Consider the following 21,926-nt stretch of genomic DNA (forward strand, 5'->3'; position numbering starts at 1 on the left):
TATGGCAATTTTATTTTTGAAATGGATCTTAATATTTAAATCATCGTTATTTAATTTAATATTGACACTTTTAAATATCCTTTTTGTTTCTATACACCAAGTTTATATTCTTTCATGCTTCTTGAATTGCTGTGATGAGGTCATTTATATTTGTAAAATTTTTATGTCGTATTTGGTTATAAACATGATTTTTATACAAATGATGTCTGGAGATTGGGACGGGCAAATTAATAAATCCGTCATGATTTTGGATTTGTGTTTGGGATCAATTTCATGTTGAAACACATTTATTAAGAGCACCATATATGTAAGCAAATGATGCGAATATAAGAAACTTTTAATGTAAATTTGTCCCTGTAGGATGTTTAATATAAACAGAACCATAATTTTTATATAAATTAAATTTAAACTCCCCACTGTTCTGTGGTCCAGGGTATCTAATTCTAAGCAAGTCAAAATTGGATTTTCACATTTTTAGTAAAAACCGGAGTTTTTCTTATAGATCTGGTGTGAATTAAACTCTCCACTAACCATCATCTCACGTCCTTCAACTAATTTCAATAAGTTTGGCTTTTTCAGTTGATGCTGAGATTAGATTGTTTATTAACATTTGAATTATTTAGTTATAGATTTTCTTCAAGTTTTTCAAACTGACATACATATTTTCGTAGTTATGTTTTCTCCAATTTCTCTACATTTCTCAATAATAGAGGAAATTATTGACTTTTTGAGTTGGCGAGCTATTCTTGTTCCTTTCAGTCTAATTTTTCTTACAGTTTCACTTCGACCAATGTTTAAGTAAGCATAATATAACAGAGAGCAATGAAAGACCAAAAAGTAAAAAATTGTCATAATATTGTCAACTAAAAAATAAAAAAGTAGGCAATTTTTTGAACAATAGAATTAAATTAACTTCTTGTATATAATAAACAACAATAACTGAAAATTCAAGTAATACTTATACCAATTCATATTTTAAGTATATTTTACTAAATGTTTTTAATTATGACCACCACCTCGAACAGCACTCTTTATCTATAAACCCTGTACAAAATATAATCTTTATCACACAAATTATGGTTGCATTACAACTGAACCTAGCAAGAGATGCGAAAGCATCGAAGTCCTTTCGAGGGTGTATTGTAAGATTGATCGCAATGGTGGATGACGGTGGAGGGCCGAAAGGACGCTAATGACAAGATTCGCGCTTGGACGGGTCCCTGCGTGTAATCAGGAGCCGCGGAACAATACCGTTCTTTAGCCAAACACAAAGAATGTGCATGTGGCATATTTAACGAGCCGCCACCCAAATGCCTAAATATTATTCGAAGGGCGTTTGCGGTCGCGCTCGAACGCACCGAAACCATCGTCCGGCTAAGTGGATCCCATTGCTAATGACGTGGGAAAAATTAGTGCATAATTCAACTGGAACATTGATCTGAATTAAACAGAGACTTGGATGTCGTGTTAAAAATCACAACGACGACAAAATTTTCGTCAAAAATGATAGAAATGTAAAATTGTTGGATTGGGGTTGCGTTCTGGGTCCGACTCCGGAAATTTGACTGTCCTCCACCTCGAACGCAATTAACCCGAATAGAACAAAACTTTTTAGACAATCGCAATCGGAAATTCAATTTGTTAAATCCGGGGACGCTATAATAACTCCTGAAAGCTTTGGCACGTGTCAACGAAACCCTTTCGTCATCTCCACTCGACCGGTGTATCCGGTTCGAAGTTAATTTTTATCGATTAAACATGTACAACAAAAATTTCAATATTTTGTTGTGATTGAATCAATTTTTGCTCTATCCGAGAACGATAAATCGCATACGATACGACGGCAATTAAACTTGTAAACGGATCACTTTAGTCCCACCCCTAACAAATCAAATCACCGGCGACGGAAAGGAGCGACAGATGCGGAACGGAACCACGTGTGGGACAAGGAGCGAGCGTTGGGAGTCTTGTCAGAAATAATTTAGTTGATGAGCCGCGTCTCAGTTGTACTTGAAATTTTGTACAAGGCACAGGTCCTTGATCGGCCCACCCGATTTTTAGAGAATTTGTGCGTTGGAGTGATACGTGTTGACATGGAGGAGGAACGGATTATTGCCTCGAATATGGAGAAGAGTTCAGCGGTTACCGTAACGCCGTTTTCGATAAACGATATTTTGAGTAGGAGGAATAAAGAGGAGGAGGACGAGGATGATGTGCAGGAGGCCGCTTTGGATATGTCCAAGAGTCAAAGGACACCAGATGGTAATTATGTGTTTTTAATTATTTTATAATTTTGGAAAAGGTACTTAGAAAGAAAATGTATCTCTATTGAAAAGTACAAATGAATATTTCAGTTACCATTTCTAAAATTATTTTAAAAATAAGTTGGGTGGATGAACATTAATAATAGTAATGTGTAAATTAAATTGAATTATTTTTTTTTTATATTTTACAAAAAATTAATAATCATTAAATGAGTATTAATTAATTCTTTTCTTATTTGACATAAAATTAAATTCATAATATTTTAAAAAATATTTGGATTTTCTATAGGCTTGATGTATTAAAAAAAGTTTTTTTATTTATTTTGTATTAATAAATTATAAAATTATAATAAATCATTTTTTTCGTTTAAATTAATAATTTCCATATTTTATCTGTTATTAATAGAAACAATTCAGAAAAATACTTTTAAAAATAATATAGTAGAGGTTATTAATACATTTTGTAAATGTATTTGTAAAAATTATGAAATTTTTCATTATAAATTACTTAAATTTTAACTTTATTCTATATTGAATTAAATAATACTTTAAATACTATTGTTAAATATTGTTAATATAAAATAAAAATAATTAGAAACACGGATTTCCTTTATAAAATAAGAATTTTTAAGTTTTTATTAATTTTTTATTTTTAGTAAATTATATAAATATTTATATTTTAATATTTTTTGTCCTGTTGTTGACAGAAATATTAAAAACTAATGTTAAAATTATATATAATATTTAGGAAACATTAATTTTAAAATATTTAGTAAATCGATTTTTTACTGATAATAATTGCAAATAATTAAATTTGATTTATTTAGCATTTCTATGATAATAATTAAGCTATATAAGTTCTGCAAATTATTTTTCATTCAATTTAGTTAGTATATTAGCAAATATCTTTTTCAGTTTAAATTTGTTTGTGGTTTAAGTAGCAAATAAAAAAAAACATTATTATTATATTAACTAATAAATTTCAGTTATTAAAGCATAAATATTTTACTTCTAAGAATTCTTAATTTTTTTTTATCATTTATATGTTAAAAAGATATTCCAATTTTATATTTTCTGTTGTAAAGAAATATAAAATAATATAGTGAAAATTAGTAATAAAATAATCAACAAATATTTTTCATTAATAATATAATAATTAAATGTGATATTTTTTATAATTATTATTATTATTTTATAATTATTTACATTTAAGCACTGTAAATTATTTTTCATTCAATTTTACTATATTAGCAAATACTAGTTTCTTTAGTTAAAAGTTTTTAATACTGAGAAAGAAGAAAATAAAGAAAAAAATATTAAAAACTCTTTAATAGCATAAATATTTTGAGTCTAAGAACTCTTAGATTTTTTATATTTTAATTATTATTATTTATTTATTAAAATGATATTTCGATTTTATTATTTTTTCTGTTGTACATAAATATTAAAAATAAACTGAAAATTAGTAATAAAATAATCAACAAATTAAATATATTTATTTAAATTTGCTATTTTTTATGGTGATAATTGTTAACAAATATCAATTTCTTTAGTTAAAATTTTTTAAATGTGAAGTTTTTGATTTAAAAGTGAGAAAAAAGAAAATATAAGAAATAAAATTTATTATTAAAAACTCTTTAATAGCATACATATTTTACATTTAAGAATTCATAATTTTTTATTTTTTAATTTAGTATCATTTATACATTAAAAAGATTTCGATTTTAATATTTTATTTTGTTGTACACAAATATAAAAAAATTAGTAATAATAAAATAATCAACAAATTAAATGTATTTTTTATTATTAATATGTGAACTTTTTAATTTAAAACTGAGAAAGAAGAAAATAAAAGAAAAAACTTTTATTATTAACTAATAAATTAAAATTATTAAAAAATCTATAGCATAAATATTTTACATCTAAGAACTCTCAAATTTTTTATTTTTAATTTATCATTTATTTATTAAAAAAATTGCTGTATATAAAAATAAATAATCATAAAATATATCAAATTTAATTATTTATTATAATTATAAAAAATATATAATTTGTTGATTATTTTAGTATTAATTTTCTCATTCGATTTAGTATATTAACAAATGTCAATTTGTTTAGTTAAAAGTTTTTTAATGTGAAGTTTTTAATTTAAAACTGAAAAATAAGAAAATGAAATAAAAAACTTTTATTATTAAGTAATAAATTTCAATTATTAAAAAATTTTTAATATAAAAATTTTGCGTCTAAGAAATCTTAAATTTTTTATTCTTTAATTTATTATCATTTATATATTAAAAAATTAATATTTTAATATTTTTTCTGTTGTGCAGTAATGTAAAAAATATAATGAAAATTATTAATTAAATAATCAATAAATTAAATATATTTTTTATAATTAATATCTGTAAATAATTAAATTTATAGTAATAATTATTTATATTTAAGTTCTGCAGATTATTTCGCTTTCAATTTTAATATATTAATAAATATTAATTTCTTTAGCTTAAATTTTTTAAATGTGAAGATTTTTGTTTAAAACTGAGAAAGAAGAAAATAAAAGAAAAATCCTTTATTATTACCTAATGAATTTTAATTATTAAAAAACCTTTAATACCTCAAGCTTTTTGTGTCTAAAAACCAACACGACGAAAATAGATCAGCATGTTCGTTAGGAGTATTTTAATAATTTTCGGGTCGAAAATAAAAATGTCAACCGGTGACACATTAATGAAAATGGTGTCCGCCACAAACTGGTACATCGTTTTGCAATTCTTCATTGTGGCTTTCAGGCTAAAAGCTTTTTGTACTTTACTTACGTGTTACTTAATTCCAGTAATTGCTTATAAAATAACCGTTTTTCCCAACACAAAAGATTTATAACGTTCATTACAAACACATTAGGGCATTGAGAAAAACACTTTGTTAACATCGATTCCCTTCCCCTTAAAAATTAGTGGCACGGGTCGATTTTCAATGTGTTTTTGCATTAGTTTATTAATTTTCGAGTTCGGGTTATTGACACACTTTTCTTCGATTGTTAGTTAATAATTTGTCATTGGATATTGATTGAATTTTAACATATTTGTATAATGAAAACTATGTTTGGAGATCTGAGTTAAAAATGAAGAAATTAAGAGACATTTTGGGGAAGGAACTAATAAAAAAACAGCAACATTTTTGAAACAATTTGATGGTGTTCAACGATGAAAATTCAGTTTCAGAACCGCTGCCTAGCGTGGCGTCGATCCCGTCGGGCTACGCATCGCCCAGCCAATCGGACGAGTCGGTGCGCGACGCCAGCCAACCCAACCGCAAGAAGAGATCGCGCGCCGCGTTCACGCACGCTCAGGTCTTCGAATTGGAGCGCCGTTTCAGCCAGCAACGTTACCTGAGCGGACCGGAAAGGGCCGATCTGGCCCAGGCTCTCAAGCTGACCGAGACCCAGGTGAAGATCTGGTACCAGAACCGGCGCTACAAGACCAAGAGGAAGCAGTTGCAGATGCAGGAATCGAATCTGATGGGCCAGAACGCCAGGAAGGTGGCCGTCAAGGTCCTGGTCAAGGACGACGTGCCGATTTTCCTGCAGCAGAAGCCGGTTTATCCCAAAGGTGGGTTCTACGGCGAGCCGAAGGGGGAGTTCTTCGTTTATGATCAGTTGAACAAGACGATGGGTCAGAAGTACCCCAAAACGTTGCAGGAGAGCATGATCAGCCTCTGTCAGCAGTACACGAATTCCATGCAGCTGTTTCCGTATTTTAATTATTACCATCCGTCACTTTTGGGGAATTTGGCGCAGACTGAGGACGATATTAGTCCTGAAAGCAGGGAACAAAATTAAGGGAGGAAACTGATAGGATTATGAGTAGTTTCACTTTTGTATGACAATCGACACTCACCTAGGTTGATATTAAGTTTGATTCGTGATATTTTTGTACATATTAGGTTTAGCCTTTCATTTAAGTGCAATAATTAGGTTCTTATTTATTGTAAAATAATGTAAAAAGATGTAAATATAATTCACTCAACCAAATACATATTTATAAAATTAGCGCACTGTGTGTATGAAAAATAAATCAGTATAACAGTTATTAGTGTTTTCATTATATATTTTTTTACTATAAAAATAGTTTTAATTACATATCCTTGATTTCAAAAAAAATTTTGTATTCCTAATGTGTATTCTAAGCCTTCAAATATATTTTTAAAAGTGTATTTTGTTTTTAAGAATTAATTTTATCACTTAATTAATTCAGTTATAAAACCAATAAATTAACATTCCCCACTTATAAACAGATGGGTATGTTTACTAAGTAATAATTAAAATATTTCCACATGCTAAAATTAATGGTATATTTAAAACATTGTTTGAAAAAATCCCTTAATAAATATTCAAACGAAAACTTGTTCCCATCAACGTCAGGATTAGATGCAAACATTTTTCTAGAATCAATCGACGCGCCGGAAAAGTTATTCATAGATTCAATAAAATGTCGCTAATGTACATTGGCAAATAAATAGCCATTAAGCCGAACGGGCAACCGATTCAAAACAATGGGGATCCTCTTTGAACGATCAGCTTTTAAGTTGTCTCCGCGTTGACTTTTGTTTACAACACAGATCACCTCTTGCTGTGCCCTAATAGCCTTTCATCTAGTGTAAACAGACGAAGTGAAATGAATTTTGCGAGCGACGGTAATTCGACCGCACCGGAAAACGCGTACTCGTCCAACAACATGATGATATTGATTGATTGATGTTGAGGGGATTTTAATTTAATCGTCGACGTTCGTTTTCTGTTGTGTTAAAGTTTGGACGGTGCTAAACGGTGAATTTCCGGCAACTTTCCGATTGCGCCTTTTAAGCGCCAGATTCGTTGAATTCATGTGATAATTTTCACGGAGCGGATATATAAAGTTTCTTGAATAAGTATACATGAAGAGTATTTTAAGATTGCCTTTTGCGACACAGTAATTTACTACAATTTGTCGTCTATTCTCTGCGAAAACGGCGGGGGTTAATACGAAACCGTTTAGCGTTGGATAAAAAGTGGACGGGGGGGTAACTTAATATGGTGGTGATTATGTGCGTCGGTAATTTCATATTGTTTACACTTAAATTATGAGTGTTGCCATGTGCACAGCACTTGAGCGAGGAACGACCATTTTATGAATGTTTATTGATGCTTGTGCAGAATAGGTGACTTGTGTGGCGACGCTGGTTGAAAAAATAAACTCTATTTTTGACTAGAGCATTTCTACATGTGGCGCAATAAAAACAACACTTATTTTATTTCACACGTTTGCTTAAAAAAATAAATTTCACTGAATAATTTATATAAAAAAATTGTAATATGTAAAAAAAATATTTATATATCATTTATAAACGATCGTCATGATTTTAATTCGAATCGTTTTTATGTTTTGTTGAATGAAAATTATAAATTGTGTGACGTTTGTTTATTTATTATAAATCTTTTTAAATAAAACTTTGAAATATAGTTGCGACATCATCAATTTATATTATTAAGTTTACTAACCTTTTTGATAGAAATTTAATTTTTATTACTCTACAGCCATCTAGAGGTGAGTAGTAGAAATTTTTTTATGTTGATAAGTTGTCCGATAGATGATGCTAATGCGTTTTGAACAGATTGAAAACTTATGGTGTTAACTTAGTTGCATACTGTGATAGTTGTCACATAAATATGCACTAAGGTTCATAAAAAATTATTAGATTAAACTGATAATAAAGCACAATCTTAATCAATTTATAAAAATTGTTTTATCTTTTTTAAATATTGAATTAAATATGTGGCAAATGCTTTTCTAGAATGGGCGCACAATAAAAAAAATTTAATTTGAGTAGTTAAATGGTTACGGTTTTCATTTATTTCAATACCATTTAAAATTTTAAAAGTTTTAAAACAAAAAATACAAAGATGTAAAATAAACTATCAGAAATTACAGAAATTATTGGTTTATTAAAATAATTTTATTATAAATATATTAACATTGACTACATGAACATGATTTTGATTTCAATTATATTTTTAAATTAATTAAATAAAAAAATAATAAGTAAGTCATATGGAGTTATAGAAAAGTTTTGTGTTTGATTTAATATTAACATAAGAATCAAATACAAATTACAATAATTAATAATTTAATATAATTATAATTTTATGAAATTATTAAAACAATTTTATTACTAATATTTTAAATTAAATTACACTTTGCTAATTCACAAAACAATTTTTAAATCATTTAAATTTTACATACAGTGTGGCCCACTGGAAAGTGGATACCACCATATAATTTGCAATTTTTTTTTCGATTTTAACATACTTTTTTTTCAATTTTCTAGCATGAAAATATGTACTTATACACACTATGTCACGTTTAGAACATAATAATAATTTCAATATTATACTTATACTAATTTCTTAATATCCAAATTTTATTTACTTCCTCAATCCACTATTCAATTCAAGGCATTTATGGTATTTCATATTTGTCGTATGATCGTGGTTATCTTTCCTACTTGTACTGGGGTACTAGTTGTTGAAAAATAAGATAATTTTTGACTGTTTATCAAAGAACTAAATATATAAGTAAAATATGATTTTTAATTTTACCACAGAACTAACTAACTTTTTATGAAATTCAAAATATATCAATTTCAGTGGTTAATATTAATATTGTGGTGTAATTCGATTTTCTACAAAAAATGATTTCTTCAATTTTCAAGCCTAAAAATTACCCTGTAAATTTTGGATTTGCATAAAAAAGGGACATTTTATCCATAAATATATATTTTCATGCTTTACAACTGAAAAAAATGTTAAAATTAAAAAAAAAATACTAATTGTATATAATTAATTAAAGTACAAAGTACATTGTAAGGACTTATTGATTAATTAATTAATTAATTATTATATTATTAAATTATTTAAACAATTTTATTATAAATATTTTAAATTAAATTATACTATCTTAATCCACAAAACATAATTTCAATTAAATTTTATGTACAGTGTGGTTCACTTTAAAACGGGACTCCCCCATAAAATTTGTATTTTTTCAGATTTTAACATTTTTTTTTTTCAATTGTAAAGCGTGCAAATATGTACTTATACACAATATGTCATGTGTTTCAAGAATATTAGAATATTTTTCTTAAGTTCGGGGTTATCTTTCTCACTTGCACTGAGTTTTAAAAGTATTAGTATAAGTATAGTAGAATTAGTATAATAATGTTAGAATAAAATTCCTAAAAATTATGGAAAAATAAGATAATTTTTGATAGTTTATTGAAAAACAACTTGATTAAAAAAATAAATTTATAAGACGAAAATGATTTTTAATTTTACCATGAATTTGAATAATTTTTTGTGAAATTTGATATATGTATATCCGTTTCAGTGGATGCTTAATACTGTGATGTGGTTCGATTTGCTATAAAAAGTTAGTATGATTTCTTCAATTTTCATGCTAGAAATAACCCTGTAAGTTTCGAATTTAGACTAAAGAAATGTGACATTTTATTATTTTCTTATTTTACAATTAAAAATGAGTTTGTCAAAATTAAACAAAAAATACAAATTTTATGGTGGCGTCCCACTTTCAAATAGGCTACACTGTATATAATTAATTAAAGTTAAAAGTAAATTGTAGGAATTATACTAAATTACGTTAATAATGACATAAAATACAAATTCTAATAATGAATTATTTATAATATATATAATAATATAAATATTGTATAGGGTGATTATTGATATTGATGATAATTGATAATTAACTTATTAATTAGAAATTTATGTAGAACGGAAAAAGATATTTATTTGTTATGTTTATAGCAATTATAAATAGACTATTTTCCTAATTGTATTTTCGGTTTTACCGGAAGTGACATCAACTTCGTTATTTTCAAAGGAACATCCTGAAAATTTTTGATTTTTAAATTTTACATGTAATAAAAAGTAAATACTTTTTGAGTTATTATTTTTTTCTTACAGTTTTGATACATGGATGGTATAACTAAAAACTACCAATTTTGATGCTGAAAAGTTCGTTTTTGGCATACACGTCAACCAAGGTTCATCCTATAAGGAGACATTATTAGTACTCCCAAATTTTATGCAGACTGTTCATTATTAGGTACTTTTAATTTTGTGTATCATAAAAAGTAACTTATTTTCAGTGAAACACCATGTATATCTTAGCATAATTAAATTAAATAAAAAAAAAGATTTTTCCAAGAAACGATAGTTTGATATAACCATTTTATTTGTAATTACTGGAAGAATTTAAAAATGCAAAAATATACATGGTAATCCATTATTCAAATATCAAACTTAATGTAATTTCTGGAGTTATATTCTAAATAATTTTTATTTTATTTAAATTTTAAATGAATTAATTAAGATAAAAAAATAAACAATAAGGTTTTCATTTTCAATATTCTATGAATTTTGTATATATTTTTCAAGGTATAATTTGTGAACCCTAACAAGAATTTTTTAATATTGTTTACACCTAAATCTTTCTTTACACGATTTTTTTACATGATATTTTTGGGAACGTATCTATAGTGTATAAAGAGAATTAGGTGTATATATAATATATAAATTCAAAATAATAATAAATTTGTAATGCTTCTTAAATATTTAATTTTTAAAATAAATTAACTGTAATAAATTTTTGATGAGTTATTAAACATTGAATTTTCTCATGTTCTCCTAATTTTAATATTGTTTTATGGAACATTTAAACATCAGTAGGTTTTTAAATAAATGCTATTATGCGAAAGTTTTGTGTACTGTATAAATACAAATTCTAATAATAATAATAAAAATTATATATTTATTATTAGAAATTTATAATGTTATATTTTGTATTATTTAAATAATGTTGTTAAAAATGTATATTTCGTTTACATTTTTAAACAACTAAAAAGTAAAAATTTGAATATTTTTTATATATGCATACTTTAACAATTAATTTTTTACTCGTGTTTTCGATAAAAATTATCTAAAACGAATCCAAGTACACTTGTTTAATGCACCACACATAGGTAACATAATCTACAAAGTTATGTCCGCCGATAATACTAACCCCTCCGACCAAACACAATAAACCACAGTGCGTTATCTAAACTACGTACCCACTTAGCATTTCTTGGGCTTTTCTCACGATCCAGCCTCAGAAGCGTGTGGAACGTCAACCGAGCTCACCCATAAATGAAAACGACTATTACTCATCGGTTTGCTTATAATTAACACAAGGGCTGAACGAAAAGGTCGCATAGTTTGTTTGAACCATATTTTTTAAACGCCGGAACGTCCAGCTGGAAATTAATAAATGCAGTTATCTGAACGAATGCATTTTATTAATGAATCGCGGGCATATATTAGATAGAAGACGGTGTAACGGAAGGGTTAATCTTTCAGATGTCGGTGTATCTCGATTATCGAGAGGCCGGTGCCAAAAGCTTTTAGGTTAAAAGGTGATCTGGTGCTAACTACTTGAGGTTTTCGCTCGATATTTAATAGAACACACAGGATTGATGAATCAGTTGCTATTTATACTAACGTTCATTTTTGTGTGTTCAATATTTCCTTCATTAGTTTAATGTTAAGTTTTATTGTGTCCTATATGTTTACATTATATACGAACCGAAATTGTTTATGCGGTCCCCCATTAAAAAGTAATATATCGCATTCCGTTCCATCCGGAATCAATTACAAACCACTTACCGAAATATGTGTCAGATATTTGTTTAGATTCCGAAACGATTCGAGTATTTTTTTGTTGCGTAGCGGGGTGCGCAATAAATAAATCTCGGTCTGTGGCTGCAGAAAGACATCTTTCACACGGAGATGGTTGCGTGGCGCCTCCTCAACATCCACTCACACACAGTGTGTGCGTTTGGGTATTTACATGCGAAGTGTCATATAATTTTGGCAGATAATTGTCGGGGTGCCGCCCAGACTAGACTTAGATAACAAATTGGCCACTTTTCATCTTCTGACACTTTACACGTATTGTGTTGTGCTAGTGGCGTCTCTATTTTGCGGACGGCGCAAAAAATGACTTGCATGCACTCTCAATATTATTGAGTCATAATTTTTTGTTACTCCTTTTAATCACAGTTTTAAATTTAAGTTTAAGTTGCAGGTCACATTTTAATTTCATCTAATGTCGTAATACGCGTATCATTCATGAATTCCTTTTTGTTGTTTTCCACTCCGATTTTAGATCGGGTAACATTTACCACATGCACAGAATCCGGTAGCGATTTATGAAACCGTCAGATCGCTGCTGCTAAAAACGCCGCCGACGGTATCGCCGGACCAGATAAATCGGAACATAAAACAATCGTCAGAAAAAGCATGCACAACATAACGGGCCGGTCGGTGCATTAAATCTCGTGGAAATCGGCCGCTTTCGTCTGTGTGAAACGTGGAGTCGGTGGCGCCAAACGCGTCGGCATCGACATGCTGTGTTTTCTGTGGGGCTCTCGGTTTTTACGTCCGCGGTACATAAACCAGATGACCGGACTAATAGGAACGGTAATGGACCAAGAAATGGGCCATTGTGCGTTGATACAGGCTGACTGTTTTACAACGAAAACAATTCTCACCTTACAAATGTGATGGATTATTGTTGTTATTCCTGTGGCTGCTTTGGCCAATTTTCTTCCTCAATGAATCGATTATACGGTTGACGTTGGTTAAATATTAAAGTGTCACAGGAAATTTTCGACAAAGTAAATAATGGTAACAATTAATTTTGAAATACATTATAATTTGTCAATTTTAATAAATTTTTGTAACAGTTTATTGATTTTTTGGTATATCTTTCATATTAATGGTCCGTGAGAAACAGAGTTGCTTCCTATAAAAATTGTTATAATTGACATAATTAAATTTAATATAATAGATCCAATTTTTCTAATATTAGACTTATTTATCCTGAATGATTAGAATTTTATAATTTTTGGAAGAAAGAATGATTTTTTTACTGTTACTGATTCTTAAGAAGAAAATTTGTAAAATTATTTGTGGAAAAAATACTAATTGCTTATATTAATTTTCCTGTTAATTAGGTATTTGTGTAATTGTATACAATTTTTGGAATTGTAGGAAATAGAAAATATACTTTTCTATTATTTTATGGCTTTCGAATAGGTGATATTAATATTTTTTTTAAATTAAAATTATATAATGTTTAAGAAATTACAGTTTAAAAAAGATTTTTACTAGATTTTTTGGTGTCGATTTGTTTAACTTAATATATATTATGTTTAAATACTTTTCATATAAATTTTTGGGATTTCAGAATTTTCTAGAAAACTGAAAAATATTAATAATTTAAAAACTCATTTAATATAAAATTTCTATTTATTTATTATTTTTTATTCTGAATGATTAGAATTTTATAAATTTTGGAAGAAGGAAGTTTGATTCTTAAGAAAAAAATTATAAAATCATTTGTGGAAAAAATAGTAGTTGCTTAAATTAATTTTCCTGTTAAAAGGTATTTGCGTAATTTTATACAATTTTTGGAATTGTGGGAAATAGAAAAGATACTTTTTTGTATAAAATTAGTATTATTATTAATACTGAATTCCGAATAGATAAATTAATATATTTTTTTAATTACAAATTTATATAAATTAAAATAATACAATTTTTAAGAAATTATAATTTAAAAAATTACATTTTTACTAGAATTTTTGATGTCAATTTATTTAATTTAATATATATTATGTTTAAATACTAAATTTTCAGGAAAATGGAAAATGTATTAATAATTTAAAAACTCATTTAATATAAAGTTTCTACTAATTTACTTTATTATTTATAATATAGCATATTATTACATCATTTTAATAAATTTATTTTCTTATTTTAACCATTATTTTTGATAAATTATTTGGAAATTTAAATTTTAATTATATCTTCTATTATATCTTTTATTTTTAATTAAACACGCCTGCGAATAATGTTTTCAATATAAAATATATAAATAACGACTCTCAATAATGTTTGCTCTATTATTTAACCTTTATATTAATGAGATGATTTTACTAATTTATATTTTTGGTAATTGTTAAATATTGATGTTTTATTATACTTCATTATTTCTATTTCTTTATAATTTTTGATGTATAAAATAAATTATAAAGAATTATATAAAAAAATTGTGGAAAAAATTAGTAATTTAAAATATCATATACATTAATATAATTAAAATTATAGAATATTTAATAAATCTTACTTTTAATTTTCAACTAGATCTTAAAATTAAATTTTTACTACAACTTTTAGTGTCGATTTGTTTAAATTAATATATTATTTTTAAATATAAAATATCTGCTTTATTATATATAATATTATATTATATTATTAGATCATTTTAATAAATTTATTATTGTATTTATTATTACTATTATTTTTGATAAATTATTAAACAACAAAAATATTTTTTATTATGTTTTATTAATTTTAACTTTTATGTTTATAATAATTAAAACAATGAGTAGATACAAAATAAATTATAAGGATATTACAAAATAAAAAAAATATATTGTATAAATATTATTGAATGAAATTATATATCTTGTTTGGGAAAAAGTTTTTTTTATATATATAATTTTAGAAATTTTAAATTTTAGAATGCTTTAAAAACAGAAAAGAATGTTTAAAATGAAAATTTTACTACATTTATGACTTGATATTTATATTGAAAAAATGAATGAAATATAATTTTAATTTTTAGTTTTGAATTACTTATTTAAGTAACCAGAATTTTAAATATATTTTATTTGAATATTATTTGTAGTTTAAAATGAAATTTTGATATGTAGTTTAACCCATTTTTGATTTGTTTAAATAAATATTTGTTTTAAATCATAAATTTATTTATTAATTTAATATTAAATAATATAATATTAGTAATATTTAAATATTACTTATTTTTAATTTAACACGATTTGGATTTGTTGTTTTTAATATAAAATATATAAATAACAATTCTCAATAATTTTTGCTCTATTACCTAACCTTTACATTATTGGGATGGTTTTATTAATTTATATTTTTGGTAATTATTAAATATTTTTTTTGTTTATTATACTTTATTATTTCTATTTTATTTTTCAATTTTTAATGTATTTTATAAAGATAAGATTGAAGAAAAAATGAGTAAGATATTATTAAATCATATTAATTAATATTAAAATATAAATTAAATTTTTATTACAATTTTTAGTGTAGATTTGTTTAAATTATATTATATAATTTTTTGGGCTTTCAGAATGTTCTGAAATTTCTGCTAATTTACATTATTATTTACAATATTATATTATTTCATAATTTTTATAAATTTATTATTTTATTTTATAACTTTTATTTTTGATAAATTATTAAACATCAAAAATATTTTTTATTTTTTTATTAATTTTATCTTTTTGTTTATGATAATTAAAACAATGAGTAGATAAATTATAATAATTTTTGTTGTATTACCTAACCTTTACATAATTGAGATGATTTTATTAATTTATATTATTAGTATTTATTAAATATTGATTATTCTTATTATACTTTAATATATCTATTTTTTACAATTTTTTATGTACTAAATAAGTTATAAAGAATTATACAAAAACATATAAAAAATAAAATAAATATAATAATAGACGTAATTATAATTTAAAATGTAATTTAAATTATAAATACATCTGTGGAAAAAATGAGTAATTTAAGAAATCACATTCATCATATTAATTCATATAATCTTATACCATTAGAATATTAAAATTATATTTTTATGGTATTAACCTTTTGAGGTTCTGTTAATTTTAACTTATTTTGATTATAAAGAATTATTTAAATATTTTAGTAATTAAAAAAAAATGTTTTATTAAAAGTAGTCGTAATTATAAATTAAACGAAAATTTGAATACATCTTGAACGTCTTTGTGAAATAAAGGAATAAATTAAAGCCATTGCCTAAATTAATATTTATTTTATAATTACTAATTTATGTACTTTTATAAATTTTACAAGTTTAAATGAAAATTTTTGTAAAAAGAAATATGAAAATTTCTTACTATTTTAATGAAAATAGTAATATTTTTTTGTAGATCCATAAAATTAGTTAAATTTGTATTTTTGCAATTTTAGATTTTATCTTAGAAATTTTATAATATAATTTTTAAGTGTTTATTTATTTAAAACATAAAAATTAAAAACGTTTTTCTATATATTATATTATTATTATATATATTTTTTAAAAATGTGCTATTTTTAAAAATTAAATTATAAACAAGTTCATTAATTAAACTTGACTACAAAGTATTAAAGTTTATGTAGTATTAAATATAATTATTTACACATATTTATGAGCAGCAACACTAATATTAAATCGATCTATCTCAATATTAAATACCCGGACACGAAATTCACGTTAATCGAAACGTGATTAGACAAACACAAATACACACGACCCAAACGTATAATTAAGCGTACATCAAAAACACATTACAATCAATTAAAACCGGGCAACGCTTCCAATCAATCACCAAGACAAATATTGGCCGAAGCTCCAGCATCATTGGTCCAAGGAGGTGGAGCCGTCCGACGTCACGAAACCTAATGGGAAATTATGAACCTAAAACACTGGTGTCTTAAGGACGTGTCGGTTTTTTCGGGTGGTGTGTGGTGCATCCGGAGATCCTTCTAAAAATATTACGAACTTAATGCATAATTAATTTCGACTTTGGTTCGAGTGGTTGTGTTAATTGTTTAATTAATTGGAGAGATGCTGCAACAATTCGACGATTATCAGACCTGCGACACGACCAGCACGACATTGAACACCCCGTTTTCGGTGAAGGACATCCTGAACATGAACATCGCGAACGACGGTTATTACGGCGTGAAAAAGGAACCCACCGATCCTTTGTATCCTCCGCCCGGCTATTGGGATCCTTCGTATGTCGCGGATCAGTACAACTATGGGTACGTGAACAGTACGCAGGAAACGATTGAACATGGATACGACAAAAGTTACGGGTACTGCGGAAATGGATACGAAATGTCGGGTGGAGGTACGACGACGCAATATTTGTACAACAACAATCCGATGGACAATTCCAGGTTGGAGGAGTGCGAGAAAGTTGAAAGTCCAAGTAAGTACAAAGTTTGTATATTAATATACTATAAGCAAAGTTCTTTAGTCTAAATTTATAAACTAACAGTAATTAATGACAAGAAAACATGTTAAACTTTTCGAAAGTGGCGATTCCCCATTGTGTCCGTTCAAAATTGTCTGTGACGAAAAGACAATAAAAATAAACGTGGGGATAACACATGTTTGTATTTATTGCTGGTTATTGTTGATTTACAGACCCATTTTATGGACACTTCAGCCTTCTGGTCATAAATCAATGAACATTGAGCTTCAGACAATCCATCGGAAATAGTTTTTTGTTACTTTTTTTAGTTATAAAATGTTGAAACCACTAAATTTGAGGGGTATTTAACTGTTTTCTTTGTCCCTAGAACTCTATCTTTGTTTAAGTATAAAAATAACAAATATTTATATGTATAATTATACAAAATTTATATTATTTCTTATTTCGTAGATCAAAGTAGTAGTTAATATTTTAATATCAGACTATTTTTATATATAACTTATATTTCTAAAATTCTTCAGGCTAGTCAAGTTTTCTATTAAAACTTAAAATTATCTTGTTTTTTTATTTTTATCATAATTTGTATCCATTATTTAGTAAGATTATTCAAAATCAAGATATTTTATATAGTTTGAAATGAAAAATCGTCAAAATTTTAATATCATTCTATAAAAACTCAATATAAAATATTAAAATTATTTTTTTGTTAATTTTTATAGTTGTTTGATTGTTTTAGTTTTGTCTTAGTTTTCTAAAAAATATTCTTTGTATTCTTCAAAATATTTAAACATTTTATAAATTGGAAATTTGTATAATTTTGAAAATATTAATTAATTAAATTTGTAATTTATATTTGAAGATCCTTTATGTTTTTCAAAATATGTAAATTTTTTAACAATTTGAAAAATTGGAAATTTGTTTAAATTTTGAAAATATGTATGTTAATTTATATTTTTTTACATTGTCTAGACCATTTGGAATCTTTTTTTAGAATCTCTTTTAATTTTGAAAATATTAATTATTTGTTATTTTTCAAATATACAATTTTTTATGCAATTTTATATTATAGTTTTTCATCAGAAATTAATTAAAATTTTATAAAAACTTTCATTTAAAATTGTAATTAGTGTTTAATGTAAAAATTAAGATTTTTGAAATATTAAATAACCTACTCTAGTTTTTATATCTAAGTTATTTACTTAAAAATTAAATTTTGTTTTTAATTCATTTTTGAGATATTCTAATTTTTAATATTTTGTATTTTTTTATCTTAATATTTATTAGATAAACACTCAATTTTTATATATTTTAAAACATATTAATTATTTAATGTCTATTAATGTTAATTGTCTTAATGTTCTAAGAAAACTAATCTTTATGTTCTTCAAAATGTGTAAATTTTATAAATATTTCAAAAATTAGATATTTATTGAAATTTTGAAAATATTAATTATTTGTTATTATTTAAGTTATCTATCAATTTGGTATCCTTTTATTGGTAATTTTTAGAATTTCATATTATAGTTTTTCATCAGAAATTAATTAATATTTTATAAAAATTGTTATAATAAAAATGTAATTAACAATTAATGTAATAATTAACATTTTTGAAATATCAAATACACTATTTTTTATATATGAGTAATTTACTTAAAAATTGAAATATATATTTTATACATTTTTAAGATTTTCCAATTTATAGTATTCTGTTTTTTTATTTTAATATTTATTAGATAAAGACTAATTCATCTCAATTTTAAAAATAAATTAATTTTTTAATTTAATTTTGTAATAGTTTTCTAAAATATATTTTCTTTATATTCTTCAAAATGTGTAAATTTTATAAACATTTGAAAAATTGGAAATTTGTTTAAATTTTGAAAATATTAATTATTTGTAATTATTTAAATATGTAAATATATATTTTTTACATTGTTTAGAGGATTTGTGATCCTATTTTAGTAATTTTTAGAATTTAATAATTAATATTTTTTAAAAATTTTGATATTAAAAATGTAATTTATGATTAATGGAAAAATTAAGATTTTTGAAATATGAAATACACTATTTTTTATATCTGAGTAATTTACTTAAAAATTAAATTTTACTTTTTATACATTTTTAAGATTTTCCAATTTTTAAAATTCCTTATTTTCTTTTTATTTTAAATATTTATTAGATAAAGATTTCGATCATCACAATTTTTATATTCGAAATTATAAAAATATTTCAAATTTTCGTAACATATTTGTAATATCTTTTGTAATTTCTCCCTAATTACATTAATTATAGATACTTTAAGAAATTGATATCATGATAATTTAACATTTTCTCGTTTTCAGAAATTCAACAAGTGACAAGCTCGAAAACCGAACTACGCAAATCGGGACGGCAACGTTCGAAGCGAAAGCCCCGCGTCCTCTTTTCCCAGGCCCAAGTCTACGAGCTGGAGCGCCGCTTCAAGCAACAGAAGTACCTGTCGGCCCCCGAGCGCGAGCAAATGGCCCAAGTGCTGAAGCTGACGCCCACTCAGGTCAAGATCTGGTTCCAGAACAGGCGGTACAAGTGCAAGAGGCAGAAGATCGAGAAGGCGGAAGTGGAGAAAAAAATTGATGGCAATGCGTCGTTCTGTGCGGTGCCTCAGACGAACTACATGTTCACGAACAGTCCCGTTTATGGGGTGAATGATTTTGGGTGCGTTGAGGGGTTGAGGTACAACGAATATGGTTACCATTGTTGATTTACGAGTTTTCCGATTGACTCTGAGTGAGTTTTTTTTGTAGATATTGTCCGTCCGGTAAATTGCGACTGCTTTAAAGAGATTGGTTGGTTTGTTCTTTTATTATTGTATAAGTTTAAATAACAGACTTAAAATAAATTAGTATTTAATATGCGTTACCAAAGTGCACTCGGATTTAAGCTATTTTTATGTTTAGTGTTTCTATGTACAGATTATTATTAAGTTTTTTAATACAAGTTTTGTAAATATACATATTAAGTTTATGTAAATAAAAATTGCAAATATATGACAAGTAGTTTTCTTTAAACAATGTCTTTGAATAAAAAATAATTATTAGAAGACCACCTTTTATGCCAAAATTTAATTAGATCGAAAACATTTCTATTCGAGGTCCATATGTAATATCACTCAATATTTTTTAGGGAGGGGAGGATTTCTTACGATCTTACAGTATATTACTCTCGGTCTGCTATAAGGTCACTTTTGTTATTTAGCTGTTGAGTAGGAAACTTGTTTGTATGTTTTATACAAAGAATTATTAAAATAGGTGGTCAAAACTTGGGTGTAGGTAGAATATGTTCAATAATGAAAATAACTAAATAAAAGTATGTTTTTCCTGAAATTTAATTTCATAATTCATATTTTCGTAACCTTTAGTCCAATTGCGTCAAATTTTATTATTTATTATCCTAAAATACATACTTATATTAAAATGTAATTAACTTTTTAGATAATCATACAGTAGGTCAGATTCTTCTCTTTTTCTCACTCTGTTTTCTTCTCCACTGAATATTTTGTAAGACAACTAAACTTTTCATATTTTTTGCACATTATAAGAAAAAAAAGGTATTCTTGATTAATTTTTATTATCAGAGTCTTTTTTGAGGTTTAATGTTTAAATGAAGTGAAAGTGATTTACATACAATACAAAATCAAGTGGATATGATTTGTTGAAATACCTTCAGATTATATGCATATTTGTTTATTTATTTGTTTGTAAAATATTTTAGGAGAAATTTACCTATTTTCGAAACGTTTCTGTCAACTGAGTAATATTTACATGACAGATTAAAAACTAAAATTACAGATAAGGGAAGTCTATCATGTGACTTTTGGTAACCTGTAAAAATTACAACAACTAAAGTTAGGTTTATCCCCGACAGCTCAATAACAAAGATAACAGAGTATGTTAAAAAATGGTGGATGCGCAGTGTATATAATTTTTTAAATGTGTATAAATATTAGATATATGTATATTATACTAAAAGAATATTAATTATTAAATGATATGTCAATTATAATAAAAATTGCAATTTAATATATATATAGTATACATAAATCAAGCACATCCCCATAAAATTTGTATTTTTTGTCCGATTTTGACAAACTGTAAAGCATGAAAATATGTACTTATAGATAACATATCACGTTTTTTGACCTAAATCCAAAATTTACAGGGCAATTTTTAAGCATGAAAAGTGGGGAAGTCATACTAACAATTTTTTTATAGAAAATTTACTACACCACCGAATTAAACACTTCTTGAAATGAGTATCTATCAAATAGTATCAGACAAAATTAGGGCAACTTTCTTTTTGTTTAAATACTAATCAATATATACTTGTGAGACTAATTTTTATTTCATTAAATAAGCATGTCACGATAATGATGCCATAAAAATTAACAATTTTTATTGCGACGAAATTAGAGCAACT

General features: G+C 25.5%; 2 protein-coding genes across 2 annotated transcripts; both read left to right on the forward strand.

Moving 5' to 3' along the window:
- The first annotated feature begins 1,931 nt into the window (after positions 1 to 1,931).
- On the forward strand, positions 1,932 to 6,275 carry LOC109603892 (homeobox protein Nkx-3.2). The gene is made up of 2 exons (XM_049967615.1): positions 1,932 to 2,262; positions 5,480 to 6,275. Exons 1-2 carry the CDS (start codon positions 1,989 to 1,991, stop codon positions 6,100 to 6,102), a joined length of 897 nt encoding a protein of 298 aa, XP_049823572.1. The 5' UTR covers positions 1,932 to 1,988; the 3' UTR covers positions 6,103 to 6,275.
- A 10,706-nt stretch (positions 6,276 to 16,981) lies between these two features.
- Positions 16,982 to 20,385, forward strand: LOC109603893 (homeobox protein ceh-28-like). The gene is made up of 2 exons (XM_020020390.2): positions 16,982 to 17,465; positions 19,814 to 20,385. The coding sequence occupies exons 1-2, from the start codon at positions 17,096 to 17,098 to the stop codon at positions 20,209 to 20,211; spliced, it is 768 nt and encodes a 255-aa protein (XP_019875949.2). The 5' UTR covers positions 16,982 to 17,095; the 3' UTR covers positions 20,212 to 20,385.
- The last annotated feature ends 1,541 nt before the right edge of the window (positions 20,386 to 21,926 follow it).

This window comes from Aethina tumida, chromosome 5, assembly GCF_024364675.1.
Source record: "Aethina tumida isolate Nest 87 chromosome 5, icAetTumi1.1, whole genome shotgun sequence".
Taxonomy (NCBI): Eukaryota; Metazoa; Arthropoda; class Insecta; order Coleoptera; family Nitidulidae; genus Aethina; species Aethina tumida.

Bases quoted from the DNA above. Each gene is read 5' to 3' on its own strand.
- LOC109603892 (XM_049967615.1), top strand. From the start codon at position 1,989: ATGAGCCGCGTCTCAGTTGTACTTGAAATTTTGTACAAGGCACAGGTC. The intron at 2,263-5,479 runs GTAATTATGTGT...ATGAAAATTCAG, and splicing joins GAGTCAAAGGACACCAGATG to TTTCAGAACCGCTGCCTAGC.
- LOC109603893 (XM_020020390.2), top strand. From the start codon at position 17,096: ATGCTGCAACAATTCGACGATTATCAGACCTGCGACACGACCAGCACG. The intron at 17,466-19,813 runs GTAAGTACAAAG...TCTCGTTTTCAG, and splicing joins CGAGAAAGTTGAAAGTCCAA to AAATTCAACAAGTGACAAGC.